Raw genomic sequence first — 26,971 nt, forward strand, 5'->3', positions numbered from 1 at the left:
TTCTGGAAGTCGGATTCCGTGTTTGCGCCGCACGTTTATTGCGGCTGAGGGGGATTTAGTGGTAACGGAAGGGATTTGACGTGGCCTGGTGCTTGGATCCGGGAAAACCAAGGGCTTCAGTGGAGAATTTGATGCAATAAATTTCTTGTACGTCTCCATAGGAGATAAAACCAAGGATACCAGCCGTGTTTTTCCCTCGTTTTTATTAGGCCAGGTGGGGCTAATCCCAAATCCGACGGAGCCACTCGCAGAGTCAGAAGATTAATTAATCAAAGAAGGAAAGGGGAGGCCAAGGGAACCGAATTTCTGAACTGTTGCTTAGAATAAAAGTAATAGTGATTATAAATATTTTCGCTTTTTTACTGCATGCTATATAGAAGAGAAAAGATAATGGTTATTATGTCATGTTATTTGATGTTTAATATTCTATTATAATACCAATAAAAGTTGCTTTACAGAAAAGATTGTAACAAGAAAATATTGCTCCATATTTTCTGCTGGGGGTTTTAGATCGATGGCTACAAAATTAAGGTTTAGACAATTAGAAAATTTTATGCTCCTGCAATTCCTAAGATATGCTAAGATTCAGAAGTGTTTAACCTTGGCAAGTTAGAGAGAATTTCAACTCTCTCAGAGTAATTGGAGAGTAATCAATGGAAAGAGTTTTTCCAATTATTTTTTATATAATAATTAGCTAAAATGATCTTGATGATAAATTTCCTTGTTAGAATTTTAGAAATGAATTTTCAGTACTTTGCTCTAATTGCTGAAAATATATAGAATATGGGCTAAGTAGTTCTAATAAATATTGGTTTCTCCTGGCTAAAAAAGCCAAATATAACTTCTAGTGAGGAATTTAATAAAAGTAACCATAATATAAATGCTTTTCACCATCAGTTTCAAATTGACAGCCCTCCACAGCAAGTAATATATCAGAACATGGAAAATGGGCAAAAAAGATCTTGGGCCATCCATAAAATTATAACGAACATGTTCCAACTCGAGAAGGTAGAGAAACCTTATTAGCTGAGGTGAGCTATGTCTATATCCTCTGGAAATTTGAACGTCTCTGCAGCGCCAAACTTCCTCCTCTCCCCTTCCCACTCATCTTCAGAGTCTTCGCAGCTATCTTCATCATCATGATGGCTGCTCGCTGATGAAGGTGTTGAAGGGTCATGGATACTTTTGGATCTGCAGTGGTTAGTTGCAAGCATTTTAACCTGACCAAGATGGGAGATCTCCACAACAACAGTGTCATCATCCATGGGAAGAGGCTGCTTCCAGGGCTCCCCATCAATTCTCATGTATGTGTGGTCTGCTGCGCCCTTGTGGAACTCGAAGCGAATTCGATGTGCCTACAAGCAGAAACAATGGACTCAAGTTGTGCATGAATTTTTTGTCGAGTAATGCATGAGTTTGACCAGAATATCCTCTAGTGGAAGTTCTCATTGTTCTGTAACAGCATTAAAAAAGATGCACAATTTATAAATTTCAATAACTAGTTGTCATGGATCATTATTTCTGATGGAATAGAGAGCAGATCATTACTGATACAGCAATTTGCTCGGATAAGAGTGGAAGGTGAATAATGATACAGATAACATGGTTAGTTGAAACAGGAGATTAACATACCTGTGCAAGACGAGTTCCATGTCCATTGGGAGCAAGCAAAACAAGCCCATGCCAAGCATCTCGAAAGCCAACAACCTCAAGAAGGCCATCATCGACATATGGTGCAGTCAGATCCCTCTATAGAAGACCACAATCAAAGTTTCAAGGGATGTATTTGATAAAATTTTGTCCCACAGAACCGTCTGATTATAATGAGGGAGGTGTAAGAATGGTAAAGCAAACTCACATCTCGTGTTTTCCTCTGATTTGGAGTTCCCCAAGGATTTAATCCTCCAGAAAAGCTTGGTAAGTTAAGACAAACTATCGATCTGATGCTGCAAAAAATTAAGCAGTTTACTTAGTTGGATGACCCTTTAATGTTGTGAAATAATCTGCGACCGAACATGATTACAAACAAGCAGTATATCTTGAGGAGTATATCAATGTGGTGCATAGAGTCTACAGCCGCTTTTCAATCATCCTCCCATCTCAAAACTACAGACATGGCTGGTCTTAAGAAACACCTAAAAGCCTAAAAGTCAACCAAATTAAGCCTGTATTAAAAGGAGGTCCTATTCTTTGGAAGTGCTTCCAGCAACAAGAATTTGGTAGTCTCACAAATTTTTTCAGGCAATCACATATCCATTAAAAAAAAAAAATCAACATAGCAGCACAAAACAAAATTAATATACAAGGAGGTTGTGTGAGAGTATGTTGTTAGGTGAAAGAAAGGGGAAAAAAATATACACATTAAAATCTAGCTATTATATAATTAAACCACTTGGAGTAGGGCATGCAAAACTGGCCACCAATAAGTATCCACAAGGTATATGCTTTTTATCTTCTTCTGGAGGATCCTGCTAAGAGAAAGAGGGGAGCGGCACTGATAGAGAGATAGAGAGAGACTCCCCCTTTCTCTGCATTCCCACTCTATCCACAAATTTATTAAATGATTATACCAGCTGAAGCATACATGGTTGTAACTTGGAAATGAATGAAGAAAAATGTTGCGCCATCAGTTTACCTGTGCGGAATATGGAGTTCTTCCCACTGGCCCGGTCTTTTCATGAGCTTCACCTTTGCAAGCTGAGCTATGTTCCTGCATAAACATTAAAATTAAAACTGAAAAGACCGATGCATGTTATCAGTGGTATTGGATTCTAGTAAAGTTTAGGCTGGAGATTTAAGCATGAAACAGCAGAACTGCCAAGTCCCTACTGTATGGGTAAGATTCTGTTAGTCCTTTCTCGTCATCCTCCATGCAAGGCCAGATGTTTATGTTGAGGACAGAAGTTTCATTCTAATAAATTAAGCATGCAAGGATAATAGAAGTATTTCAAATATTTTTTCACCAAAAAAAAAAATAAAGCCAGTATAAAGGTGAAGAAATTTGCTCAGATATAATATCTAAACCAGCATAAATCATGTGTTTAAAGAATTAGTTGTATAAAAATATGTTTCTTGAGTGTATGTTAAAGCTGGAAATAAAGCCAATAAGAAGACTGCGCTCATTCATGTTCAAGTGTAGCCCTGGATCCTTCAAAAAGGGAAACTTTAGCATGTTCTCAGTGGTAATTGAAATTGCTTATTATAGTTTAGATTGCAGGAATATAAACTTATAATTTCCTAACCATCATGAACTTCATTGGGCTGAGTTAACAATGTCAGAAAATGATGACTACTCTTTCAGTTAGTACACATTATATAAACCAGAAACAAATATTTTACCTTGAAGAAGGATGAAAGAGAGAAGCACAAAACCATCCTTGTGTACATCCAAGCTTCGCATAGGTACTCTGCACTATGATAATTATGTTTATTAACATTTCCTCAAAAAAGCTTGGCTTTGCATGATAGAACGCACATCATTTAAAATGCAGTTAATAATTTCACACTAATGCACTGGTACCACACAAATTTATCTGCATCAGTCAACAATGAAGTTTATTCAAAATATTGTAGAATTTTGACAAGTTTACCAAAAGCAATAAATGCATGAGTACCTATACTTAATGGTTATATGGCGGAAAGAAAAAAGAATAGCATTTTGTGGACCTCCACAAGAGCTTGCAGCAAGACAAATTCATTTTCATACTAGGCTAAATTAAAGAATGGGAAAACAATTTCTCCTTGGAAGAATATTCATCTTGTTGTATGTGTACTACAACAGCACATAACAACAAATAACAAGAGAGAATCTTCTTATTTCTGAACCAACATGAAGAAAATATGACCTGATTAACTAACTGGTTCTTGAACTTTTCCGGGTGCTGCTTCCTCTCAGAGTGAAATGCATATGATACTTGAGCATCCATTCCTGTAACAACAGGAAATTTATCATGCACATAACCATGTTGCTCAAAATTTTAGTTAAAATAATCATCAAACGACATACCTGACTGGCATATGTTTTGTCCCTACTCACAGATTTAGTAAAAGAGAAAATAAAACACTGCATAATATAAGAATAAGAAACATAACATCTCAGTTTATTGAACAATATACCATTTCTGTTTTCAAGTTCAATCATGCTAAGCTTGTATTTCAACAAGCAAGCATATTTTCCAGAGCAGCAATGCTTCAAACATTCTTCATATTGTGCTTATATTGCTAACAACTCTAGAGTTCTAAAGTGCTTACTGGCGGGTCACCAACTTGACCTTTACAACTTGCGGAGACAACTAGTTGTTGCACATCAAGGTGAATATATGATATCTACCCAAAATAGCCATTACCTAAAAGCTGCTTGCTACCACTTCATTCAGATTCGCCCTACAGTAAGCTTTTAAAATGAAGTGAACCAAAATGGTGACATTTTAAACTTAAAGGTGAAGATGAGGAAGCAAGAATACATGTTGTCCATTCTATAGAAGCATCGGCAGATAAGCTCAAAGCAAGATGGCTATATATACAAAAAGAATTAGTCACTAGACTCCTTTATGTGAAGAGATAATATGGGCACCATGAGACCTCACTCTGCCACATTTTGACATAGCACTAGGACATCGAGGGTGTTGATTTAGTATTTCTTCCCGTCAGTATTCTCTTTTATTATTTTTTTTCTTTCTTTTACATGCACATCTCTGAAATCATGACTAAGCAAGTTGACCTAGATCATCGAGAATCTCATAGACGAACAAGCAAAAATCCCAAAAGACAATTAAATAATGTGAATAAAAAATAAAACTAAAAAAAACTAGCATTAAAGGTAAACGAAAGTTGATAAAGATGATTGTTACAAATTATTTTAATAAGATAATATCAGGATTTGGAACTTGTGAATAAGGCTATTTAAATAAAATGTTCTGATATTCCCTTGCAATGAGACTATATTTCTTACCCATACTAAAGTAGTTCCAAAATCCCCCACGGAACGTGTCATAACCTTCCTGAGAAGAGGTAAACAAGAACAAAGAACTTAAATTATTTATTAAAAAGAAACAGAATAAGAACTGATGGTATTGGAACCAAAAGTTTAAAATTCAAAAAGGGAATTACATATCACCAAGTGTGAGATAGTATGAATAATCAATAGAAAGAGTAAAAAAGGTCAAAATCTATAGTTAACCATGTAAGCAAGCTGTCACCACTGCTTGTCCATCAGCATAATCCAATAATTATACAAGTCACATGGTAATTAGTGTTTTGGCTGATTAATACTTTTCAACACAATAAAGTAGTTTATAAAATTGTTCAGACAAGCATAAAAGCAGAAGAGATTTCCTTACCACATTAAGCGAGTCTGAGCTAGAGACACGGTGAAATGCATGCAGAGCATGTGGAAGCTCTAGAGGAGCAATTGGATCACAGGAACCATCCTTGGGAGCTCGCATCCTCATGATAATATGCCAGCTGAGGTCAAAAAACATAAGCAATTAAATCAAACATTGTGCTTCAGATATCTATATGGCATGCAGGAATATTCCTCCATTCTTGCAAACATTATTATCAGATTACGAAAAAGTCAACTGTAAAATGGAGAAAGCAATTATATCAAAAAAGGAAAAAAGAAAGTAACCAACTCATAATGAACAAAAAAGCTAAAATAGGTAGACTATGATAGAATTCCAATAGATATAGTAATTGACCAAATGTTTATCATGGTATGCTGCATCTAAGCAGTGGAAGCACCTTCCATCAAGGCACCAATAAACTAAATATTACCGTGGACATTTGACCATATATATTTCAGCTTTGGGTCAAGAATGGAATAGCATGTACACAGTGTTAGAAAAATGTCAACTATGTAGTATATTTTACATATAAATAATAGCATCATATGTTGCAAAATTACACAAACCATAAATACAGGAAAAATCCACCATGTTATAAGTAAAAAAATGGTTTCTTAAGAGCATTGGCATTAATATATCAGGTAAGATCTGATCTAGGTCCGTCATAAATAGTAACTCATACTTAAATGTTTGGATTTGAAATTGGAGTCAAGATCTGAAATGGCAGGATTTTTCATCATGCCAGGTCGGCTTAGGCATGGCTTCATGAAAACCTGGATGTGTATTGGAACTCTAAGGGGTTCTGGATTTTCATCCTGGCACTGAATCAACTGATGTAGTTTAAGGTTCGGGTAGAGGGTCTGTACCTTCATCGTGGATTTGCAGCAGACTGTTGTGTTTTTCCTCGATACAAAAAGATGCTATAACAACGGAGCTAGAAAAAAAATTGGAGAAGCTATGCACTCACAAAAATCTAAATTACGTGAATAGAATATCACCGATGACAGACAAGCAGATAATATAAGATAATTGACGAATCATGGATTGCAACTATAAGTGCTGAATTTTAGATCCCAGCAACATCACTAGTTTAACAAAGTCGATATAAGTCATATAAAAAGTAACATTAATACCTACAGAGGAATAAAGGTGAGACACTATTTCATTCAAAGCAAATAAAAGTCCTAAAACTAAGAATAATGCGATTAGAACATGCTACCTATCAATTTGCATTTCTCTTGCTTTCATCACTTGCTCAAGAAAATATTCTACAGATTGACGATCCGTACCAGGGTTCTTCTTTCCCTGCAGTGGTAGTTGAATGCATGACATAGAATAAATTGCTTGATATGAATCAAGGAATCATTGGTATCCTGAGATAAGTCGAGCAATATAACCTGGAGGCTCCAAATTAATATTTATATTGATTAAAAACTATCAAAATAAGCCTTACTGGTTTGCATACATACAGATACACAAACACATTCAATCACTAAAAATATGTTTGTGAAGCACTAAACATGAAGTAATTTAGTAAGATTTTTCATCTCTTACTGAATTTGTATTTCTCCAGATATTTCACTAATCTAAAGAATATAGTAAATGACAGAAAAATATTATATAGTCACTTTTGCTTGTATCCTGATGAAGGATCTTGGCTTTTGACATAGAAGCATGTGCATAAAAGTTGAATGTTGTCCTCTGAAGATTGAATCAGAAGAGGCAAATCTCTGATTCCAGGATCGCCCCAAGGCCCAAAATGCCAGTCTTCGTAAGCAGTGAGAAAATGTACTAATTACAGAATAATATTTGGATCCCCAAACAAGAAAGTTACGTGGCCTACCCAACCAAATGAAAAGGGAAGGTTGTTCCCTGTTCCCAAGGGCACTGTAGCAATAGGAGGTGGCTGAGCAAGTTTAAGGTCACAAACAACTCCAAGCAGCCAGCTTGCTGTGCCATCACCACCTGCAACCTAATGAAATAATTGCATGTCTAAGATAAAACATTGGAGTTCCTTCAAAAAAAAAAGGAAAAAAGAAGAAGAAAAACATGTAGTTGATAAAATCTGTAAACAATTGTATGCTCTACTAATTCTGGAAAATGAAGCTGTAAGGAGCACCAGCTAAAAAAGATCTCCTTAGCACCATTTCAGAGTCTTTCACTTACAATTAGTCTCAATCTCCTCTCAATGTCAGCGGCAAGAATATCTTCATTGGACTTAAGTTTTTCAAAGTTGCAGTAAAGTCTGTGAAGCACCTTATCGGGAGCCTCCTCTCCTAAATCAAAAACCTTAAATAAAAAATATAAATGATAAATTAATGCAGTGACCATAACAAATCATATTCACCATAACAGTTGGCGGATTATGATCATGAACAGCACATATCTGTGCAATCTCCTTTCTCTCAGGGATCAAGAAGTACCTGAAAACTATTGAGAAGCTCACGATACGTTTTAAGTAAATCACCTCCAAGCTGGCCACCACTTTTTGAGTTAATGAACACTATTACAGGACAAGTGGGAGTATAACTAACTTCCTCGCGCTCTGCATCAGGTACTAGTATGTAATCTGGGATATAGAAGTTCTTCAATGGCTGCTTCATCTCAGAAGAGCAGTCATCCATCCCTGAAATGAACCTACAGCAATTGCATTATAACATGGATGAGGAATTGTGATTTAATTCATGAATGTGTGGGAGCTGTCAGTGGCAGAGTTGCATGGATATGGATATAAGAATTGGATTTGGAAATGTATCCAAGTGTCTACTTGGCAAGAGGGAGAAAGAGAGATACAGGGATATGTGAGATAACATATGAATTTGACTAAATTATATATTTATATCTTTAAACATTACCTATTTTAACATTAAAGAAGTTCAAAGATATTGTTTATTAAGATCTTTCAAAATACATGTTTGCCATTCAAACTTTTCAATTAAATTAATGACTTTTAAAAAAATAATTTCGCAAAGTTGTTTCAATACCTGTATCCTTAGCAAACCTCAAAAAAAAAAAAAAAACTCATTCCTAATATCAAATTAGAGGATCAAACTCATTGTTGAAGGAGTTCGAATCAAACATTGTTGCAACAGTTCAACTCTCTTCCAATTTTTAAAAGTGGCTAACAAAGAACTTCATGTCATATATATCTGGTATCCAATACATATCAACTTGGATATGTATCCGACATAGATTTTAGAACTGAATGCATGTGTCCAGGTAACACTGATCAGTGGCATGCGATAAGTGCATAAGCAATGTATAAATTTAAGCTATGCAAATAATAAATGATATACTCAAAATCTAACAATAGCTTACAGAACCAAAGTACTTGTTAAAACAATGGATCTGTGAATAAGTAACCTTTTCCCAATTGTTAACGGGTTGACCAATCTGAAGGCAATGAGTTATGGTTATTGTAGAGTTTAGGAAACGATCTCATGTGTATTATAATCTTTTTTCATGGCTGATGAAAGGTATATTTAAGATTGTAATACACAATGCCCATAGTAGTTAAAGCCTAAGACCTGATGCAGAACTGCAGCAATAACACCTCTGAAGATAAATGAAAGAGTCCACCCACTAAACGTCCTCTTTGTCCTCACCAAGGAATATGCTAAATGTTGCAAAAGCTGTCAACACCCAACGCCATCTCCCCAATTTAGTTGGCCGAGCATAGAACAGGGTCAAGAGTATGTTATCAGATCTTTCTTTCTTTTACATACATTTCAATTCTTATTAAGAAAAGTATGCCAAGAGAGTTCAACACCAAAACCGAACAATTCTGAACCTAAGAGAGTAAATAATAATTCTTATATAATACCGATATGTTCGAGACGTTAGAGAAATTTCCCCATTCTCCAAAGATGGTAGCAGAATTCAGTTGAGAGAGAGAGAGAGAGAGAGAGAGCAGAGAAATGAAAATTGCATTCAATTCAGATACATATTTTGAATACCAGTAATCCAAATAAGACGCATCTTATCATCGAGATGTAATCAGATCACGTTAAGAGTTTTCAGAAGTCAAAAATTGAATGCCATATTGCATTACACAAGGCTTCAAACTCCATACAAACATAAAACTTTTTGAAACATGTCTATCAGCTCAAACACAAGTCATATTTTATAGAATAAGCAGGTTGTAGATGGAATCAATTAAGATAGATCGAGCATAGCTACCAACCACTCGAAAGCTACAAACTTTCAACTGAACGTGCATTCAGTAAATAAGTCATATTTGAGACGAATCACACTTCTCAAGGATCTAATGACGACGCGACGACCTGAAGATAGATCACCATTATAACCACAGGTCATCATACTCCACAATAGACTTTATCAACGACGCACATTCCCACTCTCTCTACTGTCCATTAATCAATTCAAATAACAAAAGAAATCAAAATGGCACCAGCAAACTCAGCTGGATTTCAAGTTCCAATGGAGATCTCACACCATCAAAAGAATCTAAAAAACAACATCTCATGCCTTCTAAAAAAAAATCAACTTTTTGGAAGAAAATTGAGCGGAATAACCCTAAGATTCTTGCATGGATTGAGAAATCAAAAAATAAATTCCATTGAATTCGGATCCGAGAGGCTCACCAGAGAAGCAATCCGCGGTGAATCGGACAGATCTGAGGAGAAGGTCGGGGTGCTTCTCCCGGTTTGAATCCAAGACCCGATCCGGAAGCCGAAGTGGGAGAAATTTTGACCGTTCGGGCATTTAATTGCTGGATTGGGGACAAAACAGGAATTGTGAATTTCTACGGAGGAGAAGAAGATTCAATGCTCGTTTCTCATCTTCCAGAAGCGCACGTATGCGTACGCGTTGAGTGCGCGGACAAGATGTATTTGACTGTAGATTTAAACGGTGGATATGACGTCCGCATAGCAATTATTATGATATTCCCCTTTTCTCGGCATTCAGGTATAACATCCTCCACGCGGGACTCGTTTTTACCATATAGAAAAATCAAAGTGCACAGCCAACGCGACTTAAAAAGGTGACCCTGATGGAATTATCCTACGTGGCATATCTTTTGGCCTTAGGGATTGAGTTTAGATGGTTGTCCCGGTTCGGATATCCATGAGCTTCCCGATGCGCTGAGGTCCGTGGGTCAAGCCTTCTCATTCGTTTTCAGATTATACCTTTCAGTGTGAATGGCCGTCTTCTTTCAACATGATTGCAACTCTCACTCATCCATCTATTCAGATCTTAAAGTTGCTATTTTCAATTCAATAGTTGACAAAAAAAAAAAAAAAAACACCATTTTGAAAAATACAACCCGAGCCCAATAGGCGCATGTCCCATTTGGTGCTTACACAATGAGCTCTCGATGAGCTAAAGTTTTTTTTTTTTTTTTTGGGGAGGGGGGGATACTAGAGCTAATTAGCAAAAAAATAATAATAATAATTTTTTGGATAAAATCATCAATCATCTATTAGTAATATCATCTTATTTTGGGGCTAACGCTACGTTGCACGTTAATGAGTAGTTCTTTTGCCACATGGAATAAGAGGATACGTGCAACATATGACGTTGGTCGTTATGGATAGAAAGTTTGTTGTTTTTTTCAATTGTCCGATTTGTTCATCTGGTTTTTTTGTGTGTGTGTGTGTCCGTGCAAGTCCACTTTTGCCACGGTCATGGACTTCTTTTGGCAGGATACATCGATGGTGGAGTTGGTTGTTGTGGACCTGTGGTGGATATTTATTGGTGGGTCCCATACGTTACGCTCCTCCCCCTCCCAAATTATCGAGACCAAAGTTGGGTAGGTAGAGAATGAATGTATAATTTTGAATATTTCTAAATGGTTTTACCAAGGTTTTCGTAAATGTATTGGGGTTGGGTATTAACTAGTATAATTATTTTATTACTCTGGACGGTATAAATTGATATAGGCCAAGATATCAACTGATAAAATATCACTGTACTGGTTGAGACTGTAAAATTTACTTTTAACTATTTAAATATTTTTTACTAGATTTTTTTATATATATATATTTGCTTAGTTTTCTTGGCAAATAATGAAGCCATCGAAAAACTAGCAAACCTAGCTAGATTTCAGGCTCCATTGGAGATCTTGATCAATCGTAAGAAATCGGAAATGATTGTCTTGTGGCCTAATTTCATAAAACTCTAAAATTTTAACTTTCTTTTTTCGAGAGAAAACTGAATGGAATTTTTGCACGCATTAGGTACTCTACAATATTATTCAGTTAAAATCGGATCAAGATCTTGCCAAAGAGCCAACCGGAAATTTTTGACCTAGCTCACCAATTTGAATTGCAATTGACTTGAGATAAGCAGGTTCAACTTTGGCAAATATTATTCATAAAACAAGTTATAAACTCAATCATGCATGCATAAATCATCCGTAGAACATAGTTCTTGGTGTTTAGTATAAACAAAATCATAAATCATTTATTATTGATTAAATCATTTTTCTCAGACTAAATTCTAAAGTCACTATTATACCTGTGATAGGGTTGTAATTGACAAACACTTATCCATTGGTAGGGTCGTATGCCAACTACTATTACCTGCTAGCAGGGTCATATGCCAATAACTATTATCCATTGGCAAGGTTATATGTCAACTACTATTATCCGCTGGCATGATCGTATGTCAACTATTATTACCCACTATTAGGGTCGTATGAAACTGGATGTCGATTAATCCCACTTTCAGGGGCGATACAAAGCTATTTGAGAGTTCTGTTGTCATAGACAATGAGACATTTTTTCTTAAGTTGTATTTTCTTGAATTATACATGATTAAAACACTAAATGGCTTTATAAAGTTCATAGCCCATAAATAAGTATTTAATAGTAGAATAACCATGAAATTATTCTTTTCAAAAACAAAAATACAATTTTATAAATATGGAACTCATTGTTCACAAATAGTGCTTAACGGTAAAACAATCATGGATCCATTAATTCACCATAAATCATGAGTTTCATAATATTGTATGCTTGATTTTTAATTTAAAAAAAATATGATATCATCAATATTTAACACTATTTTCATATTTTCATAATACGAGAAAATAAGTATAAATTTGAAAATTAAACATAAGGCATTAAACTTCACTAGGTGATTTAGTTAACTCTATTAAAAATATTAAAAGTGAGATTAATTTTTATTTGAATTAAAATAAATAAGAAATGAGATAGTTGGTCGGTGGCAGTATTCGGCAGTTTCGGATGGATCAGGTCTGAGTGATTCGATCTTTAAACCATAAGGCATGACTTGATCGGGGCCAAGTTTAATCAACATGGCTCATTAATGAAGGTTTCAGAGACATTCAACATATGCCATTGTTTCTTCGAAGGAATTCATAAAGCACGGCTTTCACTGTTCGTTTGTTAGGCGCATAATTTTGGTAGTGTCAGCTAAAAAGTTCTCGCCTCACTGCAAAAAAAAGAGGATATAGCAACAGCCACGACTGCTGGTGAAAGCACTGAAAACTGATGGAAAAACCCTTCTCAACGATTGCACTGGCTGCTACTGCGCTGCCGCCAAAAGTGCCATTGCTGTTTTTAATCCCGACAGATTATTATCATTTGTTCGTTGCATGGTGATCGGAAGGTTGGCTGGTTAATTAGTTGGGTCATCGGTTAGGTAGAAGGTTGCTATTTGGGCCTACGGGCCAATTAGTGGATGGCTTTCATTACTTATGATTGAGACCACCTCATCGTGCTAGAAGAAGGGGAGCACCAATCTAACGAACAACTTTGGAGTATAGAAGACTAGCTGCAGCACAAGGAGGATCGGATTGAATCGACTTGATCAAGTGGGGATCTGTCTAGCATTTTCGCATGGTCCATATCCTCTTACACAATTTTGTAGATACATTGTAATTTGATGTCATGAGCTTCTTTATGTCAGTTTTGCAGGGGCGTTTTCTATATGTCCTTCCATTAACGAGCCAACAAAGTTTAATAATGCTTTTCGATATTTTGGAACCCTAGGGTCGCATTTCAGGATGCTCTGTTAGGTATTATCAGGAAGGTGGACAGGAACAATCCAGTAGACCAATTTCCTTGCGGATTCTTGTGGTGTCCATTATTGCCTCCCCTATTTCACAAGTCATTTTGTAATTATAGTCTGAGTGATGGTTATATAGGCTTGTAATCATCTGGTTTCGTTAACAAAAACTTTATTTTTATAGTTCCATAACTTCTATTGTCTTGCCTTTGCCTTATATGCAATTCCAATTATGTCGCTGGCTCCTTGATGCAGGAGCAAGGCGCCCAATCCTTAGGGCGTGCGCATGAAGTTGGGTTTGATTTTTGGTTCGTTTTGTTAATTGAGTCCTTAATTAAGTTGTAGTTTGCTGAATTGAGTCTTTTAATTGAGTCCATATAATTGATTGCCAAGTGGCATCAAGGGGTCCACATCAAGTAGTGTGAAAAGAGGACTTGGTCCACTCCTACTTTAATTAGGAGTCTTACTTGGTCCCTTGGTCAAATCCTACTCTGGTTGGAAGTCCTTTAGCCCTTAGTATTTAAGTTTAGTTATAAGTCTTAATCTGAGTTTTGTCATAAATTAATTTTCTATTTTGTTCCAACGTCCCATCTATTTAAAGGATGGACGTTGAAGAATAAAAGCAGAACTAATTTGGTTTTCAATTGCTCTTGCGATCTAGAGGCGAAAGGCTTCTTTTTCCTCCTTTGGTAAGACTCCAAGATTCCTTTCTTCCTCAGCGAAATGCCGAAAAATTCTTGAGTTTAGAATAGAGGTCAGACTCTTTTATTCAGCCCATAGTTATTTTGTTCTTCACGCAATAGCCCTAATCTTTTGATGCCCTAATCATCACAAACTCCTTTAGGTTTCAGATCTAAATCGCAGGCCTAATCCCTTTCTTTCACGTCCTAGCCCATATTAACTTAGGATCCAAACAATTTCAGCCATCATCCACCAAAAATCCAACAACCTTCCCACCCCAACTGCGTCACTTCTTTGTACAAATGACATAGGAGCACCATGCTGGATTAACGTTGCGAAAGGTCAAACCCGTGACAAATAAATAAATATGTATCTATATATGCATATGTACATGTGTATATATATATATATATATATATATATATATAGAGAGAGAGAGAGAGAGAGAGAGAGAGAGAGAGAATATATATAAAAGTTATATATTTAATATATTTATATACATGAAATACTCAAACCATACAAGACTTGGACTGGCTGGCATCAGCCTCGCCTAATTCTGAGTTTATCAAATCGAAACCCAAACTCCATTTAAATAGTGGCCCCACCCATTTACAACACAGGCTGGTTCGAGTGGACCGTTAGCAGGCCTGGCCCAAAAATGCATCACTGTCGGTCCAGTGCTCTGCTCCGAATGCCTCTAATGCCCTTTCGAAGCTCATTCCCTTGAACGGGGGAGGGAGATACCCTTCCCCTCTCTCCTCTTCCAACGGCTACTTAACTGCCAATGGCGGCTCCTTCTTCCTCGCTGTCATGAGCCCCGACTTCCCCGCCCTCATCTCCCGATGCACCCACCCCAGGCAGCTCCACCAAATCCAAGCCCACCTCACCGCCGCCGGCCTCCTTGTCTCTAGCGTCTTCCTCCACAACACCCTTATCCGCGCCCACGCCCGCACCCCCTTCCCCCACTCCTCTCTCGCCCTTTACGCCCAGCTCCTCCGCTCAGGCCTCCTCCCCGACACCCACACCTTCCCCTTCCTCCTCAAAGCCTGCTCTCTCATCCCTGCCCGCCCCCAGGGCCTCTCCGCCCACGCCCACGCCCTCAAGCTCGGCCTTGACTCCCACCTCTTCGTCAACAATGCCCTCATCCACTTCTACTCTGTCGTTGGAGCCATCGCCGATGCCCGCCGCTTGTTGGATCATGCTCGAGACGTCGACGTGGTTTCTTACAATTCGATGATAAGTGGGTATGTGAGAACTGGTGATCTAGGACGCGCCAGAAGGCTGTTTGATGGAACACCTGCAAGAAATGTGGTGACTTGGAGTGCGATGATCTCCGGTTACGCCCAAGGTGGGTGTTCGAAGGAGGCGCTGGGGCTCTTTTCGCGGATGCAAGCTGAAGGGTTTAAGCCTGATGACACGACTCTGGTTAGCGTGCTCGCTGCTTGTGCCCATCTGGGGGCGTTGGAGCAGGGGAAGTGGGTCCATGGCTATTTGAGGAGCAACGGGATTAAGATTAGTGTGTTCCTGGGTACTTCTTTGATCGATATGTATGCAAAGTGTGGGAAGGTGGAGTTGGGTTTGGAGGTGTTCAATGGGATGCAGGAGAAGAATTTGTTGGCTTGGACTACAATTATCACAGGTCTTGCGATGCATGGTCGGGGTTTGAAGGCACTGAAACTCTTCTCAGAGATGGAGAAGTGTGGTGTTGTGCCTGATGACATTGCATTCATAGGTGCACTATGTGCTTGCATGCATGCAGGACTGGTTAATGAAGGCTGCAAGATCTTTGATTCGATGAGCAGGCACTACGGTATTAGGCCAAAGATTGAGCATTATGGGTGTATGGTGGACCTCTTGGCACGTAACGGGTTACTCCATGAAGCTAGACATTTCGTGGAGAGTATGCCCATGGAACCCGATGCTCTAATCTGGGGAGCTCTGATGGCAGGGTGTAGGTTTCATAGAAGTGTGGAACTGGCTGAACATGTTGTAAAGCACTTGATTCAATTAGAGCCAGATAGTAGTGGGGTTTATGTTCTCTTGGCGAACATTTATGCTGCTTCAGGGAGGCATGATGATGCTAGGAAGGTGAGGTTCTTGATGAAGAAGAAGGGAGTACAGAAAACCCCAGGGTGCAGTTTAATTGAGATTGGAGGAACAGTTCACCAGTTCTTGGTAGGTGATACAACTCATCCCCAGATTAAAGATATCTTGATGAAGTGGGAAGAGATTGAGAATCGGTTAAGACTGGAGGGATATGTCCCAGACAAGAAAGAAGTGCTGCTTGACATAGATGAAGAGGACAAGGAAGATGCACTTGCTCGTCATAGCGAGAAGTTGGCAATTGCTTTTGGTTTGATTAGCACAGTGGATGGGATGGCAATTCGTGTACTAAAGAACCTTAGAGTGTGTGGCGATTGCCATCATGTCATTAAACTTATATCTAAAGTTTATGATAGAGAAATAGTTGTCAGAGATCGAACTCGTTTCCATCTTTTCAAAGGGGGTAGTTGCTCTTGTAAAGATTATTGGTGAAGATAGTGTTTTCATTGGGAAAAGTATGGTCATTTATTCCTTCCAACTCTGTTTATTGAGATTGTCTGACTTTAGTTGAAGTGGTATCAAGAGAGATTCTGATTTTTTTCCCTTTATGATAATGGAATGTCAGATATAAGATGGGAAAAATAGTTCCAGTGCATCTCCTCATTTCCCGGAGAAGGAGCAGAAAGGGTGGGACTTCTGCTGAAAGAAAAGCAATTGAATATGACTCCAGTGTAAAGTTAAGATAATGAATATGAACATCGCTCAATTGGTAAATTATCAGATTCAGAGATAAAAGAAAGATGGGAGATGCTGAGTTGCTAGGAAGCTTGCGAGCATGTAACTCTACTAGAAAAGATCATGCTGCTTGGGATATATATGAACTTGCCTTTGGCAAGATTGTCATCAATGTGCTTGCAAACCTTGTATGGCAAATGAGCTTGCTCGAAAAGGTTGATGATTATAAAATTGTTGCAGCAATTAAATGGAAAAAAGAATTCCATATTTATCTCAATTTGTGGTCCAGTGGAGGTTTTTAGGATATGAATGCAACAGGCTTGGGCATATATCCAGTTGTTTTCAGTTAAGTATCCAACCACATAATGAATTATTGCTTGACATAGACAACTAGAAGCAAAATGTGGTTGGATATTGCTTTGAGAAGACAACTGCTTTTGGATTAGTTAGTACAAAGGTCAGGACAACCAAGGCTTTTGAAGTCTAAAGTGATCGCTATTATGACATTACTGTAAGATCTTATGACTGAGAAATCATTCGTAGATGTTGGATGTTTTCCTCATCTTTTATGGTGAGTAGCTCCTAACTCATGGATATTTGTTGGGAAGATGACTTCCTCAAGAATTTCTGAATTCAATGTGCGAAATATAATTATGAGCCACTCCTTATTGTTTTCGTGAATATTATATGACAAAATGCATTGGACCAAATCTCATTGACGGGAAAGCCAGGCAAGGTGCCTTGTCTCAGTGAAGATTTGATCAAGGGACTAAATAATCCCTGGTTCACAGCATAATATAAGAACAATGAACATTCACAAGTCTTTAAGAAGTCAGCATTTCATTCTCTGGTGCAACTGAATAATGAAATGGTACAGGTCATAAGAAGCTATTGTTCTTCCCAATTATGTAAAGAGCTGGCATTGCAAGAACTTGGCATCTGCTTTTCAATAGGCCAACTTGCATGTAGCCACAATAACTTGTGTTGCTAAAGTCTTGTACAAGGATCTATTGTTTCATCATTAACATCAGAAAGCTTGACATCAAGGTATCATTTGTAGAAATTGGATGCATTTCCATCATTTTCTTCAGAGAATTTGATCTGAAAATATATAGTATTAAATTGGTGTTGGCATAGCATTTTTAGCACATCATAGCATTACAAAAATTTTACTAATTCAAATTCCATAGTTTATGGAATACAGGCCCTTTCGGAGTGATTTGAAGTGTTGCAGATTTTCTATCAATAAAATGAAGCTTACCTATCAAAACGTGATTTTTATTCATATTGGTCAGACTGAGACAAGGATGGTATAATTTACCTGTAAAATTGGAATGAAAAATTATGATTCAAGAATGATTTCTCGGTCATAAAATCTTGGTCTGAACAAGCCATGATAGGACCTCGAACCACTTCGTCCAATCATTTACCTCGACAGTAATGACTGCTTGTAATAAGTCAGGGCAGCAGACAATATCTGAATGGAACTCTCGGTCTGTCCTCGAGGAATTTTTTTTTAATGACATGGTGGACATTTAAAATGAAATCTGGGAAGAATATTGACACAATCTTGGCTTACAAGCAAGAGCCTGAAATTTGATTCTCATAGACCTCTGCAGCGATGCAAACAATGTAGAGTTTAGAGAAGCAACTTCCCATCAAACTCATAGATCTGATTATTAATGCGAGCTTGGGGCACTCCAAGGCTCATCATTGATTTACTTGATTTTCTATTCCTCGTGAATTAGTAAGCTTGAGTCTTGCATCTAAACCGAGAGAGGTTCTTAAGAATCCTTGAGAGATCAAAGGGTAATCACTTTAAGAATGTAATAAATGATGCTATTTTCATTACATTCTCTTAGGAAAGCTAGATACATAACAAAAATGAAATCATACTACCTCTCATGATGGCGTTTCGGTGCGCTCACTGATCGATCCAAAATCGTAAAACCAGCTCCAATCCAAGAGAGGAGATTTCACGAACAAAATTAATCATTGCCTCTCAAAAGAAAGCTATTTATCTTTCTTTCTGATTGGGATATCAAAGACATGATTGAGTGCAGTGCTGGTGAATTCCTCAAACCTTTGGTGCGATGGATCGCCCAACAGGATGCAGAGTTTCATCAACGCTGCACTCAATGATGCTTTTGATCTCAAACTCCCATGCTTCATCCCCTTCCCATTCTTCCTATATATATTTGACAGCCTCATCTTGGAATCTTGACTCTTAGAGGCATGGGAAGTACTTTAACTTAAATCTTGCTTGTACCGCACATCGATAAACAGCCGTTCCCATTTGTACTGCTTGCTATTGCTTTCTTTAATGCAATTTGGAATGTACGACATAACAAACTCTGTTTAAATGTCTACATCCCATTTTTCTTTTAAGAGAGAGAGAGAGAGAATCCATATTACATGGTTTAGATTTCTGAAGATATTAAACGTTATTAATAGCTGGACTACTGTACCCGTCCAATGAATTGGGGTAGTACAAGAATGTACTGCACTAGTTACCATGTCAATTATTATAAAAAGGTTAGAACTTGGAATCATGATCCCGTAGAGTGAACTTGGACCATTTGATAGTGTTGCAGGTTTTCACCCGGCAACAGTCCGCACACCAGCCGAGCAGGAAAAGCGACTGCATCCTCACCGAGATATTGTCTGCTCTGGGGATCGGAGATCGTCGACTGCTCCTAGAGGTCCACCCTCTAGTGGCGCCCCGGGTGGAACCACCTTTTCCACCCCTCACAGTTTTGCCCCCAAAAGGCGCCTCGATGAGAAGAGATTATTGAGCCCCCCATTTAAGGCACAGACCTTTCCGCTGATTAGCCGATGTGGGACTAAAGTTCGGAACCCCATCCCACAACACAGCCCCCCCAAGCGGGAAGGTCTGTACGTGGCCGGGGCCCTTCCTCTAGCGCCATCTGTTGCGGTGTTTTCACCCGGCAACAGTCCGCACACCAGCCGAGCAGGGAAAGCGACTGCGTCCTCAACGAGGTATTGTCCGCTCCGGGGATCGGAGATCGTCGACCGCTCCCGGGGGTCCACCCTCTGGTGGCGCCCCGGGTGGAACCACCCTTTCCATCCCTCACGGTTTTGCCCCCAAAAGGCGCCTCGATGAGAAGAGGTTATTGAGCCCCCCATTTAAGGCGCAGACCTTTCCGCTGATTAGCCGATGTGGGACTAAAGTTCGGAACCCCATCCCACAACACAGCCCCCCCAAGCGGGAAGGTCTGTGCGTGGCCGGGGCCCTTCCTCTAGCGCCATCTGTTGCGGGGTTTTTACCCCAGCAACAGTCCGCACACCAGCCGAGCAGGGAAAGCGACTGCGTCCTCACCGAGGTATTGTCCGCTCTAGGGATCGGGGATCATCGACCGCTCCCGGGGGTCCACCCTCTGGTGGCGCCCCGGGTGGAACCACCCTTTCCACCCCTCACGGTTTTGCCCCCAAAAGGCGCCTCGATGAGAAGAGGTTATTGAGCCCCCCATTTAAGGCACAGACCTTTCCGCTGATTAGCCGATGTGGGACTAAAGTTCGGAACCCCATCCCACAACAGATAAATGTCCCCATTTCAGATCTAAAGCTAATTTCAGAGATAAAAAGCTGGTATGATTTTACGAAAACAAGGTTTTCAAATTTCATAGGCCATCTTAATAAATCAGGGTTTGTGAATCGGAGGCAAGATGTTTCAGGTGCCAAGGCTAATGCTGAATATGAATTGCATTAGTAAAGGTCATTACTCGCTTTAAAGATGTGTTTTAGGCTTCCCACAAAACTCATTGGGTTTCCAAGGCTTCTTTGCCGCCGATGAAGTCAGACAGAATCGTTCTACCCATCATTTTTCTCTTATTTCTAGCAAAGAAACAACCCCCGACTTTTTTCTAGTTCTTTTCTTCTATTGATATGCCTGAGATTCTGGGAGAGAGAGAATACCAAGACAGCATATGGATCGATACCAGTCCACTCAGTTTTCTGGTCCAAAACATAGAAAGCCGAATCCAACATGTAAACCTTTTATTTATGTGTGACAGTGGGAGCCCCCCACAACATCACAACAAGGAAGCCCTAAATTATTTTCGAGAACTGAATCGAGCAAGTTACAAAAAAAAAAAAAAAAAAAAAAGGGAAACATGATATAGGATGTAGTTGTCATAAAATGAACAGCAAAAGCTAAGTACAAAAGGCCTTCCAGAGATAGTTTGGATAAGGCTGGGGATGGCAATCAGGTCGGGTCGGATCAGATATGGTCATATTGGATGTGGGTCGGATCAAAATTTCATCAGTACAAACATGACCTATTTATTAAACATGTCAAAATTTCTAATCTGAATCCAAACTGTTTATTAAATGGGTAATCCGATCCGACCCACATGACATATTCATTAAATAGGTCAAGTCAGGTTAAACAAGTTAAACGAGTTAGACGGATTTTTAACAGATCAAATGGATTTAAACAGGCTAATCAGGCGGGTTAAACTAGTTAAAAACAAGTTAAGCAGGTTTCAAACAGGTTAAACAAGTTAAACGGATTGGGTTATGATCAAACCCAATTATTAAACGGGCCAAAGTAGGTTAAACGAGTTAAAGGTTTAAACCTGAATCCAACTTATTTAATAAATAGGTTTGGACAAATTGATCCGATCCAAATCTGTTTATGTCAAATCCAAATCTATTTAAAGCGGGTCGTTCGCCGGTCGGGTTGACAGTGAGTTATAAATTGTCATCTATAATAAAACATGAAGATAAACTATACAAATTCCATTTACAAAATCATATGGTCAGCATTGTTGTAAATAAAAAAGGAAAAAATGATGATACATGTACAATTTATAAACATGGTTTGATAAATTACCACCTATAATGACACATGAAGATAAACTATACAAATTCCATTTACAAAATGATATGGTCGGCATTGTTGTAAATGAAAATGGAAAAAATGATGATACATGTACAATTTATAAACATGGTTTGATCATATAGTTCCTGTACATCTCATAAATTTTGCTTTCTCCGAGTAATGATTTGACCCTCGGCATCCTGACGGAGGAACCGTAGTACTTCATCAGGAGGAACATCCCACCAAATTTGAGGTTTGTGCATTTTGTAACCCAATTTAGCAAGCCTGTGAGCAACCTTGTTCCCTTCCCTGTAGATATGAGAGGCCTTGAAATATTTCAGTTGGGGAATTAACACACTTATCTCTCTAAAATGCCTAAGATCTTCCTTGGATTTTGACCGCATCCTGTTTGTAATGAGATCCACTACTCCTTTTGCATCTCCTTCAATCCATATGTTGAACCAGCCATTCTTAATGGCCAATTCGAGGCCTCGTTTTGCTGCAACTAATTCAGCAACAGAACTTGTAGCCTTGCCTATGCGTTCAGCATAGCCAAATAAGAACACTCCTTCATGATTTCTATATACTCCTCCAATGCTTGCATCGCCAGTTCCATATTTCGAAGCACCATCAAAATTTAGCCTGATACAACCTGCATTGGGTTTTCCCCTTGTATATGGATCAGCATTATTGTGATGGCTTCTTAGGAACAACCCAATGGAGGACCCAAATAGATTCAAGCCCCTTGAACTCACCAAACAGTTGCGAATCATCTTTCAAGAAATCACTATAAAAAAAAATAGTTTAAAAATTCAAAATATTTTCAAACTATTCAACACTTTTAAAAAAAAAAAATCATAAAAATTCAACTACTTAGAAAGAAGTATGTAGATACATGTTTTCCAGCAAACTTATGTAACTAATCTATTAAACAGTGCAAAGAAAAGGCTAAATGCAAATATATACCAGAAAAGAAGAAAAGAAAATGTAACTTTTGATAAAGCTATTGCTTTAGGCTCCAATAGCGAGTGTGGTATGTATCATATGGTACTAAGAAAAGAAGAAAATGAGAAGAAGAGGAGGAAGGAGGAGGAGGAGGAGGAGAAATGGAAGGAGGAAAACTCCTTTTGACATGTTTGGAAGAAGGGGAAGAGGGAGGAGTCCCTCCAAACGAATTTAAAAGGTTGAAGGAGAGAAGGCTTGAGGGGTGCACCATACAACTGTAACAGATACCAACCTAGGCATTCCAAGAAAAGCATATATCCATAAACTGCCATCAAAAGTAACCGTTGCCATGATACGTAAAAATAACTACCTATGATACCTGAAAATAACTACCTCTCTAATGATAGGCTCTTAAGATATCTCTGGCACCAAAAGTGAGAGAGCCTCCACATCTAGTGTACTAAGAAGTAGGCCAACATGGCTGATTCCTCTCCAAATATCTTGAGCCTAAGCCAACTAAATGTAGCAAGAGCTTGGATTAAATGGTAGCTAAGTAGAAACACCCATCATTAAAACTAGCATCATTAATACTGGCATCTATATAGTGAATGAAGAATCTGCACAAGCTGAGTTTCTCTGCAGAAACTCTCATTATTGATACTAGCCTCTTGGGATGCACTAGATACTGTTTTTTCTCTTTTTTCTTGTTGTTCTTCAAATACAATATAATAACATAATCAATTACAGTAAATAGAAGATTTCAATAGGTAAATTTTTATTGTATATTAAGTACCAACAAACTTTGATGATGGTCAAGCAAAAACTTTCATTATTAATAATGTAATTAGTACTAGCATCCATATGGCAAACAAAGAACTCTGCATAAAAATCTTCTTATAAAAATACCTATCTTTGATACCAGTATCATTAATACCAGCCTCGTGCGATTCGTACGGTGCGATTTTTTCTCTCTTTTTTTAACTATTCTTAAATATAACATAACAAAATATAATAAATAAAAAAATTAATTTAAAATCTAATTTTTGTTAATGGATTTTAATGATGGCCAAGCACATTATTATCGATATCCACATAGTGAATGGAGAACTATTTTTGAAAAATAATATAATATAGCAACAAATTATAATAAATATTATCTTCAATAAAAGAATCTGTTCAATAAAAGCTCAAATATCGAAAAAAAAAGTCTGTAACAATCATGCACCATAGCTTGTCATATATAAATACAATCTTTTTTTATATTTTAAGAAATTAGTATATGAACTAGATAATTTGTTTATAATAGAATATAAAACTATCAGCATAAGAACCATAAGGAAAACATAATCATCGGGATCACGTAGCTTTAAGAGAATTGGGCGGAGGCAATCAGTAGACCCAAGCCCTTTAGTCCAAACTAGGAAACGGAACAGGAAAGCGAAGCGCCTAGTTCTAGAAGAGACGCGAACGACCATGCAAAATTCTTACCGGCCGGATCATAATTATTTTACGTCAAAAAAAGACACTCAAATATGTTGAATATTTAACTTATGGTTGGTGTTGTTTTTTTAAGCACCTACTCTACAACACCAAAAAAGTACATGACATAAAATATAGGCATCAAAAGGTTTATATAGATTAATTGTTACCCTAAGATATGATATATTTGTAATCAATCATAACATTCATTTTTCTTGGAAAGGAGGAAAATAAAGAAAGGAAGGAGGGTGTGGACACCGTTAGAGGGCCACAACATTATCAAAGGAGGGTTTGGAGGTGCCACCAATTATTTAAGATAAGAAAAACCAAAAAATCAATAATGAAAAGATGGATAAGGCTATCAATGAATTTGAGCCTAGAAATAGTCCAAGGATAATGTTAGACAATGTTTAAGAATTTAGACACCCTCTCTACATAGTATAGGCTAGGGTACACTAGCCATATGCCTATCAAATAAATGCAAGATGGCTAGGATCTAAGATTCCAAACAAAACCTAAGAAGGTATTGTATGGGGGCTTAAATGTTATTAAGATTCTTTAGAGGGTCCCCTAGATCCTAAAGTCTTATCTAGATACCCAAAATAAAAAATGAAATAAAGATCTACTAGCTAATTACCAAACATAAAGAGATAAAGCAAAAATAAGTAGAAAATAGTAGAGACAAAATAATTTTCCATCAAGGAGCCATAATTTTTTATTCTGTCAAAAGATATTACATAGAAGTATCCATGATTACAAGATGTAAGCAAGAAGTAGAGAGAGAATATGGGGAAAAAGATGCTTCTCCAGTGTGTTGACGCAACCGGCATGCAATTTGTCTTTTTGGAGGAGAGCTCTAAGAGAAACTCCCTTGACTTGAGCTCCTCTTAGCTTTTAGCTTTTAGGTTTCCCTCTTAGCTTTTAGGTTTTCTTAGATTTGAAGTAAGAAGTTGCTCCTTGGACTGGAGAGATCTAGATCTAAGAAAAGAGGGAAAAGAGGGGGGAGAGCTAAAAAAACCTAAGCTAAGAAGCTAAAGAGAGGAAATAGAATGAGAGAAAAAAGGGATCAAAGGGTTATAAGGGATCAAAAGAGTCAAAATGGGATCCAATTCTTTTCACTTGGGGCTATTTGTAGATGAAATATGGGAGAATCAATGGCTGAATTTTGAATTTTTGAAGTTAGAGAAGGTTTAAGATGATGCCATCTGGAATGATTTAATTGGCTTAAGGAGAATGTGGATCAAAGATTCAAACTTGGCTCTTTGGTGACTTAGGTGCTTTCTCCCATACTCGATGGCAAGAAATTCTTCCATCCTATTTATTTGAGAGGAAAAGTTAGTTAGAGCCCCAAAATATCATATGTATTTGATCTTCTCACTCTTTTTCTATAAATTATGAAATTTTTTAAAGTGTGATGCACAAGCTATGGATCCAATCAACTTGCATTTGTGAAAAATTGAGTATAGGTAAGTGCAAAAGGGCTCATGAATCCCTAATATATTGAGGTGGATAGAAGGCAAAATTGAAGGGTAATCTGAAAAGTTGGATTTTGGTTTCTAAATGGACTAGATTGGGTGGATCAGATTTGCCGGTTTGAGTAAAATTAATAATTGGAAGAAATATTGTTTAATTGAGCCAAAGTTGGTCAATTGGTGTTGGAGCTAGGTTAGAGAGGAAGCACGGCGTGAGATTGAGTGTTGCCCAATTTGAAGTTAAATTGCAATATGGAGGGAGGGTTAATATGATAAGAGTCCAATAAAACTAAGGAGCAAATTTAGATGCAAAATTGTTTAATCATTTTTGGCCAAAGAGCTTCAAAGGGGATGTTTAGAAATGTCTGTAAGATGAACATCAGAAGGCTTCTACAAAGCCTATGCCAAATCACATATGTTGTTTTTCTTTATCTTTAAGAGCCATGATTTAAGTAGCCAAACTAAAATCAAAGCCATGAGCACCAAGTGGGGCCACTATATGACCAATATCCAAGCTAGGGACTTTAGGAGAAAGTATCAATTATAAGGGAATTTTACTAAACATTTAGTATAATTATCGATGTAAATTATAAAAACCTTCCTGAGATTGGGAGTAAATTATACTTACACTCAATAGTATAAAAAAGCTTTGCTAACCTCACTGAGGTTTATTTTTATCCAATACTTCAACCCATAATTTAACAGATTGTTAATCAAATCGTTAACTTTTAATGGAACTCACATACCACGTCAAAAAAATTTAAAAATGATCAAAATAACCTTACAAAAACCTTTCTGAGGTTTATATTTATTACGCTTATACTCAATATTTTGTAAAAACCTACACTTATACCTATTTAAATTGATAGTGTTAGTAAAACTATTTATCTACTGTAAAAAGTCAAAATTACCTCTATAAGAAATAAGGCTCCTCTTTTACTTTTCCAACTCTTGGAACTCTTCGAAGTATTACATTTTCAAGAATTTTCTTCTCTTTGAGATTAAGCATCTAGAGGTTCTTTTCTACTTTGCCAACCCACCACGAGCGTCCCTTCACAATGAGCAACCAATAGCAAGCTTCCTTCACAACTGACATCCGACGACGAACATCCTTTCCGACCAGCATATGTTCTTTCTGATTAGATTTCGTACTCGCTTTTCTACCCACCACATTATAGAGATCGAAGATGCTAGTGTATTATTTATTGATTTTGACTTCTACTTGTCAAATATTATAGACATGATTTCTTAATAGCGTCACTATGAATGAGAATTTTTATATCTATATATGGAGCTATAATAGATTTAGCAGCCTATTGTCAAAAGGATTCAAATCAATATGTGCACGATAACTCTTTTTTTAGAGGGTGCATCAGTTGCAGTTCCATAGCATGACTTGAACCATGGACTGGCTGGCTCAAGCGATAAAATTT

At 37.7% G+C, this 26,971-nt stretch overlaps 3 protein-coding genes and 1 long non-coding RNA gene across 5 annotated transcripts; 1 reads left to right on the forward strand and 3 right to left on the reverse strand.

The window, feature by feature from the left end:
- Window positions 1-831: 831 nt before the first annotated feature.
- LOC103717315 (diacylglycerol kinase 5-like) lies at window positions 832-10,085 on the reverse strand. Of its 2 annotated transcripts, none has more exons than XM_008805640.3 (13): window positions 9,950-10,085; window positions 7,769-7,971; window positions 7,512-7,634; window positions 7,189-7,317; window positions 6,565-6,650; window positions 5,340-5,463; window positions 4,952-5,000; window positions 3,846-3,928; window positions 3,340-3,407; window positions 2,636-2,710; window positions 1,859-1,946; window positions 1,633-1,749; window positions 832-1,355 (listed from the first exon to the last, which is right to left on the reverse strand). In XM_008805640.3, exons 1-13 carry the CDS (start codon window positions 10,068-10,070, stop codon window positions 1,023-1,025), a joined length of 1,599 nt encoding a protein of 532 aa, XP_008803862.2. In that variant the 5' UTR covers window positions 10,071-10,085; the 3' UTR covers window positions 832-1,022. The 2 variants fall into 2 exon arrangements, with proteins under 2 accessions (XP_008803862.2, XP_008803861.1); XM_008805639.3 differs by having other exon boundaries at window positions 7,769-7,982; window positions 9,950-10,077.
- A 4,420-nt stretch (window positions 10,086-14,505) lies between these two features.
- On the forward strand, window positions 14,506-17,361 carry LOC103717324 (pentatricopeptide repeat-containing protein At5g66520-like). The gene has a single exon (XM_008805652.4). It carries the CDS (start codon window positions 14,832-14,834, stop codon window positions 16,554-16,556), a length of 1,725 nt encoding a protein of 574 aa, XP_008803874.1. The 5' UTR covers window positions 14,506-14,831; the 3' UTR covers window positions 16,557-17,361.
- Window positions 17,362-17,622: 261 nt separating this feature from the next.
- Window positions 17,623-19,003, reverse strand: LOC103717314. Its single transcript, XR_605658.3, has 2 exons — window positions 18,699-19,003; window positions 17,623-17,900 (listed from the first exon to the last, which is right to left on the reverse strand). It is a non-coding gene; the product is annotated as an uncharacterized LOC103717314 (long non-coding RNA).
- Window positions 19,004-21,614: 2,611 nt separating this feature from the next.
- Window positions 21,615-22,771, reverse strand: LOC103717323 (putative ribonuclease H protein At1g65750). The gene is made up of 2 exons (XM_008805651.3): window positions 22,609-22,771; window positions 21,615-22,429 (listed from the first exon to the last, which is right to left on the reverse strand). Exon 2 carries the CDS (start codon window positions 22,413-22,415, stop codon window positions 21,798-21,800), a length of 618 nt encoding a protein of 205 aa, XP_008803873.1. The 5' UTR covers window positions 22,416-22,429; window positions 22,609-22,771; the 3' UTR covers window positions 21,615-21,797.
- Window positions 22,772-26,971: the final 4,200 nt, after the last annotated feature.

Source organism: Phoenix dactylifera, unplaced genomic scaffold, assembly GCF_009389715.1.
Source record: "Phoenix dactylifera cultivar Barhee BC4 unplaced genomic scaffold, palm_55x_up_171113_PBpolish2nd_filt_p 000092F, whole genome shotgun sequence".
In the NCBI taxonomy this organism is placed as follows: Eukaryota; Viridiplantae; Streptophyta; class Magnoliopsida; order Arecales; family Arecaceae; genus Phoenix; species Phoenix dactylifera.

What these genes read in the sequence shown, in the direction of transcription:
- LOC103717315 (XM_008805640.3), bottom strand. Translation starts at nt 10,070, where the DNA reads ATGCCCGAACGGTCAAAATTTCTCCCACTTCGGCTTCCGGATCGGGTC. An exon ending in CACCGCGGATTGCTTCTCTG is followed by an intron (nt 7,972 to 9,949) that starts GTGAGCCTCTCG and finishes GGTTCATTTCAG; the next exon opens with GGATGGATGACTGCTCTTCT. An exon ending in TTCCCTTTTCATTTGGTTGG is followed by an intron (nt 6,651 to 7,188) that starts GTAGGCCACGTA and finishes CTACCACTGCAG; the next exon opens with GGAAAGAAGAACCCTGGTAC.
- LOC103717323 (XM_008805651.3), bottom strand. Translation starts at nt 22,415, where the DNA reads ATGATTCGCAACTGTTTGGTGAGTTCAAGGGGCTTGAATCTATTTGGG.
- LOC103717324 (XM_008805652.4), top strand. Translation starts at nt 14,832, where the DNA reads ATGAGCCCCGACTTCCCCGCCCTCATCTCCCGATGCACCCACCCCAGG.